The 17,529-nt window shown below is 34.1% G+C and overlaps 3 protein-coding genes across 5 annotated transcripts; 1 reads left to right on the forward strand and 2 right to left on the reverse strand.

Annotated features, from left to right (window-relative positions):
- Positions 1-5,816: 5,816 nt before the first annotated feature.
- Positions 5,817-7,509, reverse strand: LOC106615179 (uridine diphosphate glucose pyrophosphatase NUDT14). Of its 2 annotated transcripts, none has more exons than XM_014231274.3 (4): positions 7,311-7,509; positions 6,878-7,149; positions 6,582-6,792; positions 5,817-6,524 (listed from the first exon to the last, which is right to left on the reverse strand). In XM_014231274.3, the coding sequence occupies exons 2-4, from the start codon at positions 7,068-7,070 to the stop codon at positions 6,278-6,280; spliced, it is 651 nt and encodes a 216-aa protein (XP_014086749.1). In that variant the 5' UTR covers positions 7,071-7,149; positions 7,311-7,509; the 3' UTR covers positions 5,817-6,277. The 2 variants fall into 2 exon arrangements, with proteins under 2 accessions (XP_014086749.1, XP_069961875.1); XM_070105774.1 differs by lacking the exon at positions 7,311-7,509 and adding an exon at positions 7,235-7,252.
- A 239-nt stretch (positions 7,510-7,748) lies between these two features.
- On the forward strand, positions 7,749-13,830 carry Pdhb (Pyruvate dehydrogenase E1 beta subunit). 2 transcript variants are annotated; one of them, XM_070105773.1, is made up of 6 exons: positions 7,750-7,858; positions 7,918-8,149; positions 8,586-8,747; positions 12,433-12,844; positions 12,910-13,029; positions 13,100-13,830. In XM_070105773.1, exons 2-6 carry the CDS (start codon positions 7,961-7,963, stop codon positions 13,285-13,287), a joined length of 1,071 nt encoding a protein of 356 aa, XP_069961874.1. In that variant the 5' UTR covers positions 7,750-7,858; positions 7,918-7,960; the 3' UTR covers positions 13,288-13,830. The 2 variants fall into 2 exon arrangements, with proteins under 2 accessions (XP_014086810.1, XP_069961874.1); XM_014231335.3 differs by lacking the exons at positions 12,433-12,844; positions 12,910-13,029; positions 13,100-13,830 and adding an exon at positions 11,708-12,360 and having other exon boundaries at positions 7,749-7,858.
- Positions 13,831-14,567: 737 nt separating this feature from the next.
- On the reverse strand, positions 14,568-16,837 carry Atg14 (autophagy related protein 14). Its single transcript, XM_014231332.3, has 4 exons — positions 16,153-16,837; positions 15,312-16,091; positions 14,984-15,252; positions 14,568-14,927 (listed from the first exon to the last, which is right to left on the reverse strand). The coding sequence occupies exons 1-4, from the start codon at positions 16,404-16,406 to the stop codon at positions 14,755-14,757; spliced, it is 1,476 nt and encodes a 491-aa protein (XP_014086807.2). The 5' UTR covers positions 16,407-16,837; the 3' UTR covers positions 14,568-14,754.
- Positions 16,838-17,529: the final 692 nt, after the last annotated feature.

Raw genomic sequence — 17,529 nt, forward strand, 5'->3', positions numbered from 1 at the left:
CATGAACTAAAGAAATCGAGACTTTTTGTGGTAAAACATTGAAAATTAGCATGCCTTAATCACTCTTTTGTTTTTAAACATTTATAAATTCAAGCAATAGTAGTCGCCGGCAGTCGAGAGCATAATAATTGCTTTCGTACATACTCGTATGTGTGTATGTAAATATTTGAATTGAATATTTTATATTTTTTATGATCACTTTTGTAGTGTGTATAAAAACAAAACTTTATACGAAATAATGGATAACGGCAAGTATTGCAAGAGGAGTGGATAGTGAGGGCACATACTCTTTGCTCTTCTCTTATAAGAGAACTTCTCTAGATCTTTACACAGTCGCCAATCCGGGTCTTTATGGTATTTGTAATTTTTCAGATTAGTTTGGCATAAGACTTAAAGGACACACATAGTAAAATTTTTGAAAACAAAATAAAAAAATTTTCGAGTTACACGCGTTCTCCGACGGCACTAAAAAAATGTTCTCCACTGCTGCAGTCATTCCGGCTTTCGCCATAGATAAAACCTATAAAACCGCTGCTGGAAGATATTGTTCGTACAATGATTTCTAATCGAAAACAAAATAAATATTTATAAAATGGCGGCGTTTTTAAGAAAAATTTTAATTTTATCAAAAATTTTGCTCGCTTTTGGCCTGTTAAGTTCGATTTTATATTAAAAAATATTATATATTATGGTAGTCCATTGTACGAGGAACTATATCCACAACATACAGATAAAATTAATTAGTGATAGGATCATTTACCTCCAAGTAATCACTCCAGCAAATTTGGAAAATATAGTGTTGCGAAATTAAACTGAGCGGCTACATTTTAGAAGAATGTAACTCAAAAACTATATGAGATATGGATTTTAGTATGTTATTTTTAAAGAAAAAAGTTTATTTTTATTTAAATTCACATTAGGTGTGCCCCTAAGCAGTATTTACATTACGTTTATGAGTTAATGGGTAGATGGTAATGGCCCTAGAAAATTGATAATTTTAGCCATTCCCCGGAACAACGTAATTGTAAAAATAAAGAGGTATAAGTCCTTTGGTTTGGATCTACTTATGCTCCTTTATTGTATTACATCAGCATCATCGGCATATTTTAAGGTTACACACGCGAACCAATAAGAATAAAGACGGCTTCAGCCCAACCGTCCTGTGGATAAAGCTTTACATAAATCCAACAGTGATGGCTTGAAACCTGTAGCTGAATTTATCAGAAATATGCCATTATAGCTCGATCAACCATCCAGCGTTACCCGCTTACCGATTAAGTATGTATAAAAATATAATAAGATATATTTTTTTAGCCGTCTGAATTTTCACTTATCCACGAACAAAAATCAAAAATGGGCTTGCTGAAGCCGCAGCTGGAACCAAACAGCTTATCAGCCCACGGAAAGACTAGACAAAAAGTAACTTTCTCAATCAAAGAGCACAATTTATGATTTCATTAAAATAGCTAATTTTATCTGCAACTGAATCTATGGCATGTCATGTTCCTGTATTGTTACCCGACACATTGATGCCGATGTGCGCCACTCGACGACCGACGACAGACGACAGCCGACACTCGTTGCGGTGGCAATTTGGCGCGAACAACAACCACAAATTACGAACGTACAAATAACGGCGGCAGAACCATGTGAAGCAGCAACTTACTCCGTTTGAGGAGAATACATTTTTTTGCTACATACAGACAGACAAACAAACTTGGACAAGTAGACCTGCATATCAATTCGGCCCTCTTGTGGCGTGCGATAACTTGGTAAGGCAGTACGCCTGCTGCGACCGCCACAAATGGTAAGCTGAGAAGCCAACTACCAACTCCATCTTCTACACGAACTCCACGTTAGCTTTCGCATTTTCCACCAACGCTAAGCGTTAGTAACTATAGCGGCGCTAAGCTCACTGTTTGATGGCAGGTGGCAATCAAGGCAAGTCTGTACTGGAAATGGTTTGGCGCCGAATCAACAAAAAAGAGACGTAAAGCAGCGACTTCAGTCGTGGGTGCAGCAATGTTCTCCCAGTTATGGTTGTTAAAGTTACCGATGCCGATAGCTATGACCTAACTGTGAAGTGTACAAATGACTTTTAAATGAATTTCCGCGCATCTAATACTACTGTGGATATTATTTATAAATTTAATTCACGCATCTGTAGTTATCCAGCGAATGTTTGCGGTAGTTTATATTAACAATTAAAAAAAAAATATATGTTCGAGCACGGTCCGAAAGGATTTATGTCACGTCCCTTTTGAGATTCGGAGCAGAAAAAACGGAACTGATTTATCGACTACGCAATCAAAGACTTAGGTTTAGGTTGTTTCTCATTGGAGGAATGAGTTGCAACTGGGGCAATCTAACTGGGTTCTGGAGCGTCTATCTTATTCGGAGTCTATAAAGTTAAGGTTTTGTACGACAAAAAGTCTTAGGTTGACCCGATCTGAGAATTTCTATGTCACAACGTTAATGATAGCTCGAAATTATATAGATTAGGAACTGTACCAGCCAAGCCAATATTTGAAAAAAAGAGATTAAGTCCATATAAAGAATAAGAATTGTTAAGGAGTTTTTAAATAATCTCTTGTAAAAGATTGGGAGTAATATTTATATACCTCATCATTCATGCATTAGACTCGCGACCTACGCAAACTGTGAATTTAGAAATGTTTAATAAATGGTAGGCAAATAAAAAATTGATCCTGCGTTCCTGGTTTATTGACCCTTTTCAAGGCATTTCAAGAGGCGACAGCCAGGCCTCAATGTTAATTATCAGCACCTTTGTACAAAGCGCACCTTTTCGAACGCAAAAGGACAAAGGAAAACTTCAAAGCGGCAAAAATTTAACACCTTGGAAATGTTTACCCAAATCGAATGAAAATCATTAATCAAACAGCAATTACCGAGGTAATAGTTGTATACCAATTTAGCAATCAATTACGAGTATTAATAAAAGTTTTATTGCTTTCGACACACATATGTGCACATAGCTATGTACCGACGCATAAGGCGCGCACACGTTCAGCCAAAGGAAGAAAACTCATTAAAAGCGAGTGGGTACATAATGCGAAACCTGAAATGTGGAGTTGGCATATCTTAAATGGAGTTTCAACATTTTAATTAAGTGGTAAAGGCGATAGCAATTTATGCGTAACAGAACTAATTGCTTGGTGTACATAAATAGACATAAGTCTGTACTCGTACATATATATAACGTATCTACAAACATAATCGGAATTTTCTTTCTTTCACTCTACAAATAACCAAAGTATCCACTAACTGTAGTCTCAATTTTTTATTTATTTCTATCATTTTCTTATATAATATTTTATTTACTTGAACTTACACTGGGATAACTACTGGATACTAAGATAGGTCAGGGAACATATTTTATGATATAATGCAACACCAACCAGAACTATCATATCGAAACGAGTCGTCTTAGATATCCTATAAGGAAGGATTTAGATTAAAGTAGAACAGTTCAGAGTAATGGTAAATCTAGCGTCAAGCTTGCACTGCTAAGTTCAATATTTAGACAGATTAATCGATAGCCTAGGAAATTGTTTGTTAAACAACTTCATAAGTTTGTAGTGAATTGAGCAAATAATCGATTGAGTTGTCTCAGCAAAAACTTAACAACAACATTTTGTTCATAGGGAAATTTGTATCGATTAGCATAAAGCTCATTCCTAGAAACTTCTATAAAAGCAATATTAGAAATCAGTTACAATTTTCTTTCGTTACTTTGCCTCGATTTAAAAGTAGACGGAAATACAATTTTTGAACTTTTTAGCAAAAAAAATAACACTTCACAGAACGTTAAAACCTTCGGAGCTAGCAATTTATAAGACAGGTGTGTGCTAAAACGCATACTTGAGATCCCCAACACCCGATAACCAACATTGCTTTATTAAGATTAATGGAAGTTATGAGTCATGAAACCTTTGGTATCCGACAAATTAATATGGACCCAATAGTAATCCTTAAATTCAGGTAACATTAAATACGTTACGACTAGTCGAGCTTTATCAGTATATGGTACACAGATACTTTAGACCTACATTCATACCAACACGTACCACATGTTATACAAATATATTTCATTTGATACTCCAATAACTGTGTTATAATTACACATATATTACACGTATATATTTGTAACACAACTGGAATACTTTGGACTTTCTCAGTGGCAGAACGCATGCGTGCAAACACGTCTTCGCATGCCAGTCATGATGCCACGCTATTATAAAACATGACCAAATTGCGCATGATGCCACTAACACCCAATGCAGAAACTTTTTTCTTTAGACTTAGCCAACGACTTTCTAGCACAAAACTAATCCCAAATAGAGGACAACCGTCAACTGCAGTTTGCAGTTTCCGTTTGCCGCTGATCTTAGCAGCGCTGTTGTTTTTGCATTGTTGCCGGTAACGCTCGTATGGTGCGTCATTTATGGCAGTTAATTAACCGCATTGCAGGAGGTGTGAAAATATTCAACTATGGAATTTATTACTACATATTTGATAATTAAATTAGCCGCGGCCATTTTAGGTGGCAGACACTGGCGATTCGTTGCTGCTCCTGTTGCTGCACCGTTATTGAGTTTATGTCTTTTATGGCAGCAATTAATAAACATGGCATGCCGACGGCGTTGGCTTCAAGAAATATATCGACAGATAATTGCAAAGTGCAATCCCTGTAGGCAATAGTGGATGGATCTTTAAGATGTAATTCAAAAAGTTTAAAAGTTTTAACTTGTGAAGAAAAGAAGTAAGCAAGAATAGTAATAGAATAAGTAATATTGGGAAGACTACAAAAAACTCCAACGATGTCATTCATTTCCACATCTCTGCGGAAAATCCCACCATAGTCAAAAGGAAAGTTGGTAAATAACACAAAATTTAGAAGAAGCCATAGATCAACATATCCGGATCTTAGAAGTAATTTGGAGGAATGCTGTCGAATTAAGTCCTTTGTGGGATAAAGATCCTGATTCGCTCCTGTTACGTAGATCCGATTGTCGTGGGAGCGACTAATATTAATATTTTCGATCTGCTTTTGTTGTTGTAACTTTTATCTATTTCCCGTTTAGGTAGGTTTAGGAAGAGGTGTGTTAGATGAGTGAGATTCATTGGGCATACAAAGAGGTGGTTAGAGTCATGCGAGGAATCATGATTTCTGCGAAAACCTCCCAGCAGAAACTCCTTGGAGAGCAGTGCATTGTGTTTCTTCACCAGAAGCATGCAGCCTCACTTTGCAGAGGTGTTCGACGGATTCGATAGAAAACATCTGAAGGCATCCTGTTATCGTATAAAATGTGGTGCTCTGATACGTCTGAAGTTTCTGCGTTTCACTACATCCAGGCTACCGACGCTATCGGCGCCGCGTAGCTGATGAGCTTAGAGACTTGAGGATTTTGTTTCGGCTCTATACTTTGGCGATAATCGCGTTCGTAAGCGGAGTGAAGAAACACAGGCTGTCAAGTGTAACGCCTAAAATCTTAAGGTTGCTGACATTAGAAACGATCTGTATAGGCGTCTAATATTTAAGGCAGAATTCCTAGATTTTTTATTTGCTTCCGTTTACGTGTCGCTAAATGCTGCATCCAAAAGCTCACTGATTCAAAAGAACTTGTTTGAGCTTTTAAGGGTATAAAATTTTCTGTTTTGGTATTTTCCTTCAACATTGGCAATATCACCGCAATATCGATAAATTTCACTGTTTCCACATATTCAAAAAATGGGTAATGCAAATTATAAAACAAGCTTTCTTAAAATTAAACTGTGTTAAATATAGTAGTAAATTTTGTATAATTTAAAATTATTTATTTGGATTTTTAATTAAATATAACAGCCCATAACCTTTACTGACAAAGGAACCTTATACATAGCCTATACACTAAAACAATAAAAATAATAATTTTTAAAACAAAATAAATTTACATATATGTAGCATACCAATAAGTTTGTGAGATTTCAAATTTAGCTATGGCATTCCGAAATTTGGTTCTTAAAGAACCCAATAGTATTCAATAGTTTTAGATTAATTCATTTTATGGATTTTTCATATTTTTTATTAATAATACCTTTCAAATTACTTAATTAAAGATGCAATTTAATTAAGATCTGTATAAGTTTACATATTTTGCATTGAATTATAATATATTTTGTGGAATTTAACAAAGTCTATAAAACCCTGCAGAATTATAGAATTAATGATTTGCATCTTTTTGTTGTTGGTTTCTTTTTCATTCCATGTTTCATTTTAATATTTGCTAGGATATACAAGATTTGGTGCTTTATTCAATAAAAACCAACTTATTCCAAAGAGACAACTAGGTGGACTATTTATCTTTGCCCCTTGTTTTATTAACTCTCTAGACTCCTCAACTGTATACTCAACCACATCAATCAGCTCATCGTCTACACCACCACCTTTAGTAGCCCGATCTTCATCCGTAACTTCACAATAATACAGCACCTGAGATGCGCCAGAAGCACCTACACCCGACCTATTAAAATTTATAAATAAATAAGTCCCAAAATTGTATATAATCTGTTACAACTACCTGTAGGTCAACACTTCCTCAATACGTTCAACAGCAACGTCATAACCACACTCCTCTAATACCTCTTCACGAGCAATCTCCCGCCAACTCTTGTTTTTATCCACAATACCTGCACACAGTTCTAATGTGACTCCGATTTTTGGAGGAAATTTTTGCAAATCTACTTCACCAACATCGCTCCCGCTTGCGGTAACGACGCTATGAAAGACAGCTAAAAAAAACAGAATATGTAGAGATTCTATATACAATTTGATTGAAAAAAAAATATGTTTTGAAATATCCAGAGTACTACAAACCTGGTCTAAATTGGCGAACGAAAACTAAAACTCGTCGTGTCGTGTTGAACAAAATTACAGCAACACTATCATGAACTTTTAATAAATCCCAATTCTTTTCGACACCATTCTGTACATAGTATAATCTAAATGGTTTCACGTAAGGTGAATCCGCTGGTAGTGGACCCATCCACATTTTAGTTATGTTCTCCATTTTATCCAAAAAACTATTGAGTCCACGCAAAATAACTTGAAAACGAATTTTGAAAGAAACACACTCCGCTCTAGTTATACTAAGTAAAAATAGAGAAAAAATTAGAGATAAGAGTAAAACATAAGTTTGAACTTTGATAAGATATTAGAGTCGACTCTTGTTACAACTATTTTCGTTTTTTAATGTGGCATTTATACATTTTTTGCATATAAAGCACGAATGTTTATGTAAATTATTTACCCACGAAACTATAGAGCGTCGATCGTTTAAAAATGTATAGATAGAGTTGCAAAATCCAGTACGATCAAAAACGCGTCGTTCAAACTATTAGCACCGAACAACAAATTAAAAGCTTATCTTAATTTAAGTTCAATGTTACATAAAAATTAATTGAATAGTTTATATCGTTCTGCTTTTTTTTTATTCAAACACCGGGCTTGTCAAACAGACAGCTGATTACACTAAGAATATAGTCGGTTTGTGCTACAAAATGTTTTATCTCAAATATTACCAATAATTTATATATGTGAATATTGCATAGAATAGGTATATTAATAAAACTTACATAAAATAATATATATAATATAATTGTATTTAATGATTAAAAAACCTAAGAACATGAGCAGCAAAAATTTTAATGTGGCAATGTGGTAGTGGCAAGGCTAAAATGTGACGTTTTTGCTTGAAAATATTTTCGTTTTGCTTTTACACTTTCTTTGCCAATTGTCAGAAGTTTTACTCTACTGCTGTCAGGCATTACGTTAACTATTCTGTGCACGCTAAATATTGTAATTTCAAAGGAATAATTATACAACTTATGATTAAGCTGATATGTAATTTCTTGCAGCACAACGACTAAGTAAACTAAAAAAAACGAATATTTTACGAAAATGCAGCCTGTAAAAGTGATATTTTCGAGCGTTGCACGTCGTGCTTTTTCAACATCACCCAAAACCCTTGCGGCGAAGCAGATTACCGTACGTGAAGCTTTAAATACCGCCCTGGATGAAGAGATGACACGCGACGACCGAGTATTTCTAATGGGTGAAGAGGTCGCTCAATACGATGGTGCCTATAAGGTAAGTCATAAATTATATTCCTTCATCCAAATAGACGTGGCAAACATGATTACGTAAAGCGTATCACACCAACAAAACAGACATTAGTTATAAAAGTGTATAGTGAATAGACAACTGACTAATTTATGGATATACACGCGCAGTGAACAGCATATGTAAAAATTTAAGTCATTAGTTACAATTCAAGCTATACTTGCACATTATTATTAGTTAGACAATTTCAAGATACAATGGAAGGTCATATAACGTTGTTAAGACATTAAAAAAAATCATGCGTTCTTATCTGTTAGCAGCATGCCAAAAACGACATATACTAACTAAATATGTATCTACTGATAAGCAGCATCAATTGTGCAAACAGCATCAGTATTGTTTATACCAACCACTTTTTCAATCATAAATTTTTGGTTTGATATTAATTTGTTTATCACCCCAGGTGTCACGAGGCCTTTGGAAGAAATATGGTGACCATCGCGTAGTAGACACACCGATTACAGAAATGGGTTTTGCCGGTATTGCTGTAGGGGCTGCTATGGCGGGCTTGCGCCCAATTTGCGAATTCATGACCTTTAACTTTTCCATGCAAGCCATTGATCATGTAAGTATTGAAGCAGTTAGATAATAAACTTGTTTCATGAAGTAGCATGAATGCGAATTCTTATAAATTTGTATTTTTCACTTTTGAGATATATGTATGTATGCCATAAATTATTTAGCACCGTTCTAATATGAAAATATTTATAGGAGCTTGTTCCTTATCACTTTTAAATAAAACAGATATATTATTGGGCTTAAATAGTTAATCCCACATCTTTACTTTCAAAAAATTATTTTCAATCTGATTAATTAATTAAAATTAGAAATACAAGACAGAAAAGTATCCACCACTTCTTTATTGTTATAGACGTTTCATACAAACTCACTTTTCTTATGAAAAGCATTTGTAGGGCTTGAATCTTTATATGTAGATTAGGGTATCCGTTATTTCTCAAGTTATTTGTTTTTTGCAAACGCCCCCTGAAGTTATAGCTTTAGTCCTAAAAATAAGGGTGCAACGTAAACAAGCACTTTAATTTTAATTTAGACGGTACCTAAATTAATTTTCTTTTCTCATGTAGATATCATCTTGATATTTTGCATTAAGAATTTAAATTTACAGTGATATTCTGGTACCAAATTTATTGCTCTATAAAAAAGGTCATAATAATTTTTTTAATAAAAGCTTTCGTTTAAAAGTTATACGCGGTTAAGTTTATGCAAGTGTACTGTATTCTTATAGTACACCATGTCGTATGAGTAACATAGAATTTATAAGGCACTTGCATGAATGCTTAAGTCATTTGATGTATAACTTTAACTAAGTATAACTTTTAAACGAAAGATTTTATTAAAAAAATTATTGAGATATTTTTATAGAGCAATAAATTTGGTATTAGAATATTACTTTTTTAAAGCTGTAAATATCAAGAAAGGTCCCGTCTAAATTAAAATTAAAGTGCTTGTTTACGTTGCACCCTTATTTTTAGCGCTACAACTATAACTTCAGGGGGCGTTTGCAAAAAAAAAATCAACTTGAGAAATATCGGACACCCTAATGTAGATACATATACCATACATAATTGTACGCATACATATATCGATAAATAACAGTAGGGATTAAGAGAAACTGAAATATTTAATATTAAAAATTGTTTAAGCATATTGAATAAGTTTTAAAGGTCAAACAACCAACAATTCATATTAACTCATATTATCTGGAAGTGAATTTATACAGTGAGCAAAAAACAACTTGTAGAGAGAGATGTTTTGACTGTGAAGTGACTTATCTCTTTTACTATTTCAGCTTTTAAGCTGTATCCAAAAGTAACAAGATAAGAAACCTTAAGTATTTATCGCGATTATATAAAAATATTCAAAATTTCATTAATTTTAATGTTAACAATTGCAAAAAATTTATATAGCTAATTTTTGAGCTGCAAAACAAATTTTACACTGACGTTGGCATCATTTTAAGGGTAAGGTGGGTTTAAGAAGTTCAAAAAAAGTTTTTTTATTATTTTTTTTAATACAAACCATATATTTTATTTAAACAGTATTTTGAGAAATTTTTATTTAAAAATTCCGAAAACTTAGCGGTTAGTACCTCATTTTCGAGAAATCGTGTTCACCGACTTCAAAAATTGAGTTTTGGGATAAACACGAAGAGCTGCACTGACGGGGCCTAATGAGCGGAATTTTTAATGGTATTTACTTGGATCGAATTGAAATTTATATATTTGTCAAAAAAACCAGATACTACTGTTCAGTGCATTATTACTTAATTCAAAGAGGCAGGTGAAGCTGGAAGGTCCAAAAAAATTTAACGACCTAAGCTGATAGAAAATTGCTCAGAACAACAAGGAAGACCCCAAAAAATACGCTTTTGCTATCACTAAGGAGTTGAAGGAAGTTGCCATTGTATTCACTCAATTTTGGAGTGTATACACCACGAACAATCCAAACAAGAGGTTAAGCCTGAGCTTCAGGAAATATGGGCAAATATACCTTTTTGACATACACAAAATTTAGTGCATTTTATGAATAGACGACTGCTAAGCGTGCACATACGAATATACATTTTTCATAAGAGTGTTGTAACGTCAGTTAATGCAAACTGTATCAGTTTTTTTTTGGCTTTAGAAAATAGACAACTTTGGAGAAAACGATTAAAAAAAATTACAATTAATTAGAAGAAGAGGAATATTACGAAAACGATTTAGAAAAATAAATTTCAATTAATTTCTGCAAGTCATGATTCAATTATATAAAGTTGTGTCGATAGACCAAAAACAACAATTTGTCACAAGGGATTTAATTCGCAATGTCAAAATCAGCCATTTTGTTATGTTTTTATAATTCAAATATAAATTTTTCAAAGATATCAACCAATAAAAATGTTTTTTGGGTGATAACTGAATACGAATAGATTGTAAATCATACAAAATCATCAAAAATGTAAACAAGAAATTCTCAAAAAAGTTTTTTTTATTTTTTATTATGGATTAGAATTGTTTTTGTAAGAAGAAGCACGCTCCGATGTAGCATAACCTTATATAATTGAATAATGCTGAAACTTAATAAAATTTAACTTAACCTTTGAATGCAATTCAAAAGTCAAAATGTCACCCTGTACAAGTTTTTTTTTTTTGTTCACTGTATCTGCTTGATAAATTAATGTCAAAGATTTCATTAATTTTATTGAACGTATATTGATGTAATTAAAAAACGTGCAAACTAATTTAACGCTATCTATCATCTTTGAATCATACATACGTTTTTATTTTTTTTTATTTATCTCATGCACTTATCATCCACATAGTCATTACTTTCGCTGTGAAATACCAACACTTTCATTTTAAAATTTTTTTTCTTATAATCTATGAACAATTTTTGTAATCGGATAATATGGGTTAAGATATAACTGTACTATTAAATCGCATTCAAGTTATGTTAAAACTAAAGAAAAAAACTCAAAAATTCTTAATATCTAATTAACCCATATTATCCAATTATACACAGGTAAACTTAATGTCAAGCCAACCACACCCTGGCTCATTAAACAGTTTAAAAGCCTACAACAGCAAGGACTTTAGTCCTTATCATATTAGTCATGCTTCCCTACTGCAGCCAAAGAAACCAACTTCGATAGGTGATTTGCCTAGTCGCCATGAAATTATCGAAAGTCCACGTCAAAAATGGTTGAATGAAATCAACGATATACTTGATGAACCTACAACGATGCACGAAATTCAAGCGCCGGCCATTAACAATGGCAAAATGGAAGCGGCACGTCTCATTGTAATACGTCGTCGCAAAATGAAGAAACACAAGTTGAAGAAATTGCGTCGTAAGATGAAATTTGAATGGGCCAAGGTGCGTCAACGTCGTGAGATGCGCAAAGAGAAGGCATTCCAAGCCAAGTTAATAGCGCAAGTAAAAGCGGGTGAAGCATTTAACGCCGAACAGTATGTAGACGAGCAACTGCGAATGGCAAACGATAATCCATTACCACGCTATTGGAAGGGACGTCGCTTGCCAGCGTTTATCATCAAAGAGAAATTAGGCATTAAATGAAAATTGTTCATAAACAATTAGGGTTAATGAATTTGTATTTAACAGAAGTGTTGGTATTTCATTGGTATTGTGTATAAATAAATTTGAAATAACACAAACATCACCGTGCATGACATATTGTGTGTTGGTTTTCATTTGAATTTCAAAAACACTTTCTCCTTAAACAAAAGGTAATAAACTCCGCAGCAAAGACATTTTACATGTCTGCCGGTAGAGTCAATGTGCCGATAGTTTTTCGTGGCCCTAACGGTGCTGCTGCTGGTGTGGCAGCTCAACATTCCCAATGTTTTGCTGCCTGGTATGCCCACTGTCCCGGTTTAAAGGTTATATCACCTTACGACAGTGAGGATGCGCGTGGCTTACTTAAAGCTGCCATTCGAGATCCTGATCCAGTGGTTTGCTTAGAAAATGAAATGTTGTACGGTGTTGCATACCCAGTGGAGGACAAGGTATTGGACAAAGATTTTGTATTGCCTATTGGTAAGGCTAAAATCATGAAGCCTGGCAATCATATAACTTTGGTGGCGCACTCAAGAGCTGTTGAAACCGCATTAGTAGCTGCCGCCGAACTGGCTAAAAAGGGTGAGAAGATTTGAATTTGAATTTAGTACTACAATAGTATTTGTTTATTTTAATTAATTTCACAGGTATCGAAGCTGAGGTTATCAACTTGCGATCAATTCGCCCATTAGATATGGACACGATTTGCCAGTCCGTCAAGAAGACACATCACCTTGTAACAGTGGAACAAGGCTGGCCACAACATGGTAAAATAATAGAAATATATACAAATAAATATAAATACTGCTCATATTAAAATTATAATTTTGTGTTAAGGTATTGGCGCCGAAATTTGCGCTCGCATAATGGAGGACGAAACTTTCTTCCACTTAGATGCCCCCGTGTGGCGTGTATGCGGCGTTGATGTGCCCATGCCTTATGCAAAGACCCTGGAAGCAAATGCTTTGCCACAAGCGCAAAACGTCGTGGAAGCTGTCACCAAAATTATTGGACCCAAAAAGTAGAAAATTAAACACATTAGAACAATTCAATTAGACAGATCGAACGATCATTCACAAACAACTTCACCCACAACTTATTTGTTTCTAATGAAAAGACATAACATTTTAATGAGCCGCCGCAAATTCACTGTTTCGAGTAAAACTATAAAATATGACACTCACTTAATAGCATTATGATAAGTCAAAAGCTTTTTATTTAATAGTTTCACCGCTGAGTTAAAATGATGCTACTCAGGGTAGTTGCATATTAAATGTTCAGAAAATTTGAAATTCGGCGATTTGTCTAAAATTAAAAGCATATTTCATTAATTGGTAGGCACACTTAATTGGGAGGCTAATTCATAAACAAACAACGTTGTGCTACATACCTGCCATATGTATACATTTAAAGTATGACCAAAGTACGTGGGTGAGCACGCACGTAATTTGTGATTATTAATAAAACAATTTTTAGTTAAAAACAAAAAAAAAAATGCACTTATCGAATCTCATAAGGTATAAGGTCAGCAAATCAAATTTCAAATAAAACCTGTTATGAATATTAAATTTAGGAAATTGTTTGTTAAACTGTGGGAAATATTAAAATAAGGTGATTTAGAATATGCCACTAAAGAACACTAATCTTCATATGTATGCAGTTTGATAGCAGTTAACATGACGTCAATTAAGCGGCCATTTTTATTACCCGAACAGGGTTTATAAAATTTGCTACGATGTTTGTAGCACCTAAAAGGAAACGTCGAAGACCCTACTTGTATGAATGAGCAGCGTGACAAGCGTCACATCCGTCTATCTGTCCGCATATATACGTGAACTTGTCCTATAAGCTGCTCATTTATTGGGGAAACACCGATATTGGATAACTATGACATATAGGTGCCATATAAACTGCCCGTCAAATTCAAGACTTTGTATGGAAAATTTTTTTATTTGGCAAGGTATCTTGACGCATAGATTATTATCTAGGACGTCGCTACATGCGAGTTGTTCAGATCGAACAATTATAGCATATATGTAGCTCCCATTCAAAGTGACCGATCAAAATTGAGATATAGATTTTTTTTATACCGTTTATGCTATAAGAAATCTATCTGTGATGGGTGTTATAACAACGAAGTCAACATTTTTTCCTGTTTCCCTTTATGTCAATTCAGTTTAAAGTTTGTCACTGGTATTTTCCCGATTGCAATGGGCAAGGATGCCTCAGCTACAGCGACAGCTACACTTTATTTACATATTTTCTCTATTAGCAAACAAAATGAGTAATAAACTTGCCTCATACATAAATTTTCATTAATTATATTTAGCTTTAGTCATGTTTATATGTAAGTGTTGTAGGAGTGTAGGTACGTGTATGCAAAGACAAAAATATATATGGATACCTTTTCATATCCATGTTCGTAATTAAGGTTAATTTTTTCTTTTGTTATTAAAAAATATACATGATTAACCCTAAAAACTATTTAAGTCCTATCTGCGCCATCCAAATATTTCGGTTATTCGATTTGCTGCAGAAGTTATTAAGCCCCCCGCAAGGCTTGATTGTTGTGCAGCGACGTTCCTGACTAAATCCGAATCATCAATATCTTGCTCATTTGGGAAATTCGGTACTGCCTCCCAACCCGAGCGTAAAGAATTTTCATCTGTAAAACGTTTTATAATGAGTTTTTTTCAAACATAAAAATTAAGTCAATCTTACCTTCCGATTCCGATTCAGTCGCCGTTTCAATACCCTTAAGTAAGGAATCCACCGATTTCATTAAAGGTGCATTCGATATTTCATAGAATCCATGGCGTCCTAAATTGCTCTTCTCCACATCCAAAATGGCCAAAATGTTTTCCAACGTGTGATTTTCATTCAGGCTTCGTAATTGCACCTGTTGTGTATAAGCGAGGTACATGATATTTGAATTTAAACGCGATACTTTGCGCAAAAATTGCTCTTCGTTGAGTTTACGGCAAAAGTCGCTGTAATTTATGCATATATTAAACATATGTACATTTTTGAAAGTTGTAATTTTGCTTACCCATACGACACTTTAAACGGCAATCGCACATTCAGGTAGAAACTCAAAAGTTCTGTCAATTGCGTTGTGTACGTAAGTGCGCCAATGATGCGGAATGCGCTGATGCGACTCGGTACAACTTGATTGCCTTCATTTTTTGGTACATCGTCCTTGTTATCGGAAAGCCAATCTAAGTAAGCTGTATAATCACCATTAGCAGGCAGTGAAGGCGCTACAATAAGATATTGCATCTCGCTAATTCCACTACCGTGAAATACCCATTTACCACGTATATAGGAGGTATTCTTGGCATCTGCCAACTGCTCCATAGTTTCGCAATCATTTTTACCAGTGACCACGGCATTAAAGCGCTTCTCATTTTTCAATACAATTTCCGAAATCGGAAATACGTATTTAACAAGTTCATTTATATCGTGGCGTGTTACTTGCTGCACCTTATCCAAGAGCCCTATATATCGTTCCCGCAATTTGTTGATTTTCTCATATCTATCGAAGACGTAGTCACCTAAAGCCTTTACCTTTATCGGATAATTAGGCAACTGTTTGCGCTTATCGAAATTTACTTTAGACCACTGATCCCTTTGCTCTTTTCGTTTCGTTAAAAACATTTGCTTCTCTGATACTAATCTATTAAGCAGTTGAATCGTTTGCTTTTTCTGCTTAATTTCACATTGCAAATTTTCGCTGGAACGTTGCTCGCGCATATACTTTTCATAGCGAGTATTCAAGTCCTTGAGACCCCCTTTTGTTTTAATATATTTTTGTTGTTTCTCAAATAAACTATATGGAATAAAATGATAGTATATATTAACAAGTATATGTTAAATATATTAAAACTCACTTTTCCTTTTGTGTACAACCAGCAACATTACTGTGTACAATATTACCATTGCGAACACATGAACAGCAGTGGAAATTATGCTGGTGCTGTGATTTGGTGCACAGTGGGCACCGATACCTTAAACCCAGTATGTCTTCCGGATTTGTGCAACTGGCAGAATCCCTGTAAACATCTTCACTTGAACTAGACACGTGAAATCTCAAATTAGGTGCGTTGATGCTTTCATCGGACGACGTTCTGGACATAGATGCCATAACATAGTCGTCCACAAAAACCACAACTAACACTACCTTTGCGCTGCGTCACAGTGCTTTTTCTCTTTCAACACAACAGGTAATATTATATCTGTTTTAACTCATTTGCCATATTATTACAGAATATACTGCAACACTTTGAACTATTATTCCTTTTACATAAACACAACTCCAAAGTATTTATTGAACAAAGTATTTAAAGTTTATTTCAATGGCTAGATAACTAAAACTTTGTTGTCTTTTTTCACAAATATTGCAGTTGACAGTCAGGGTGGCAGATTCACAAATTGTTAAGCAGTCGCCTGTTTGTTTTCGACAGGGATAATGTTTTCGAGTTGCGAAATTAAATGACAAGTTACAGGGAGAGAGGTTGTTTAAGAATGGCTACAGGACACTGTTTGTTTTGTATCTTATCATTTTGATATACTATTTTTGATATGCATACATAGCTTGCTTACTAAATCGTAATCTAAACACTTTAATTTTTTTGAATTAACAAGTAAAGAAGATTATACTCCAAAATTTTATTTGATAGTGGTAAAGAAGATTATACTCTAAAATTTTATTTGATAGTGGTTTCTTTCTTAAGCGGAAAATTCAAAATTAAGACAAATTGAGTTATGATCTTTATAGTGGACAGGGTAGATTTGTGTATTTTTTTGTGTTTACATATATTATCAGCTGGTAAAATACCAGATGATAGTGCAAAACAAAGGGTGTTTTAAATTGTTACAAACACATAGCTACAGGGTGGCGCAACTGTTTTGTGAAACGAAATTGATTTGCTGGTCTAAAATCCAAAATCCAATGCAGCTTTTGTTTACATTTAAAACAGCAATACTTTTACTCTTAATAACTTGTTAGACAACATTATTTATTATTCAATTAATTGAAACATCACTTAATATCACTAAATTAGGATTATATATATATTTATTCAATTTCAGGCCACAAGCCGTGCTAAAGAAGAAGGCATAAAACCAAATGCAACTAAGTACGTACATACAACTTATGCATATTCAAAATCGTGGAATTACCCATCTTTAGGATATTGACATGCATGTTTTCCAATAAATTTATGTAAATTTATATTGTATCAAAAAATAATTTTGAATTTATTTGG

Source organism: Bactrocera oleae, chromosome 2, assembly GCF_042242935.1.
Source record: "Bactrocera oleae isolate idBacOlea1 chromosome 2, idBacOlea1, whole genome shotgun sequence".
Classification (NCBI taxonomy): Eukaryota; Metazoa; Arthropoda; class Insecta; order Diptera; family Tephritidae; genus Bactrocera; species Bactrocera oleae.

Coding starts and splice junctions, on each gene's coding strand:
- LOC106615179 (XM_014231274.3), bottom strand. CDS start 7,070: ATGGAGAACATAACTAAAATGTGGATGGGTCCACTACCAGCGGATTCA. Junction 6,793..6,877: donor CGTTCGCCAATTTAGACCAG/GTTTGTAGTACT, acceptor TGTTTTTTTTAG/CTGTCTTTCATAGCGTCGTT. Junction 6,525..6,581: donor GAGGAAGTGTTGACCTACAG/GTAGTTGTAACA, acceptor AAATTTTAATAG/GTCGGGTGTAGGTGCTTCTG.
- Atg14 (XM_014231332.3), bottom strand. CDS start 16,406: ATGGCATCTATGTCCAGAACGTCGTCCGATGAAAGCATCAACGCACCT. Junction 16,092..16,152: donor GGTTGTACACAAAAGGAAAA/GTGAGTTTTAAT, acceptor TATTCCATATAG/TTTATTTGAGAAACAACAAA. Junction 14,928..14,983: donor GACTGAATCGGAATCGGAAG/GTAAGATTGACT, acceptor AACGTTTTACAG/ATGAAAATTCTTTACGCTCG.
- Pdhb (XM_070105773.1), top strand. CDS start 7,961: ATGCAGCCTGTAAAAGTGATATTTTCGAGCGTTGCACGTCGTGCTTTT. Junction 8,150..8,585: donor AATACGATGGTGCCTATAAG/GTAAGTCATAAA, acceptor TTATCACCCCAG/GTGTCACGAGGCCTTTGGAA. Junction 13,030..13,099: donor ACAAGGCTGGCCACAACATG/GTAAAATAATAG, acceptor TTTTGTGTTAAG/GTATTGGCGCCGAAATTTGC.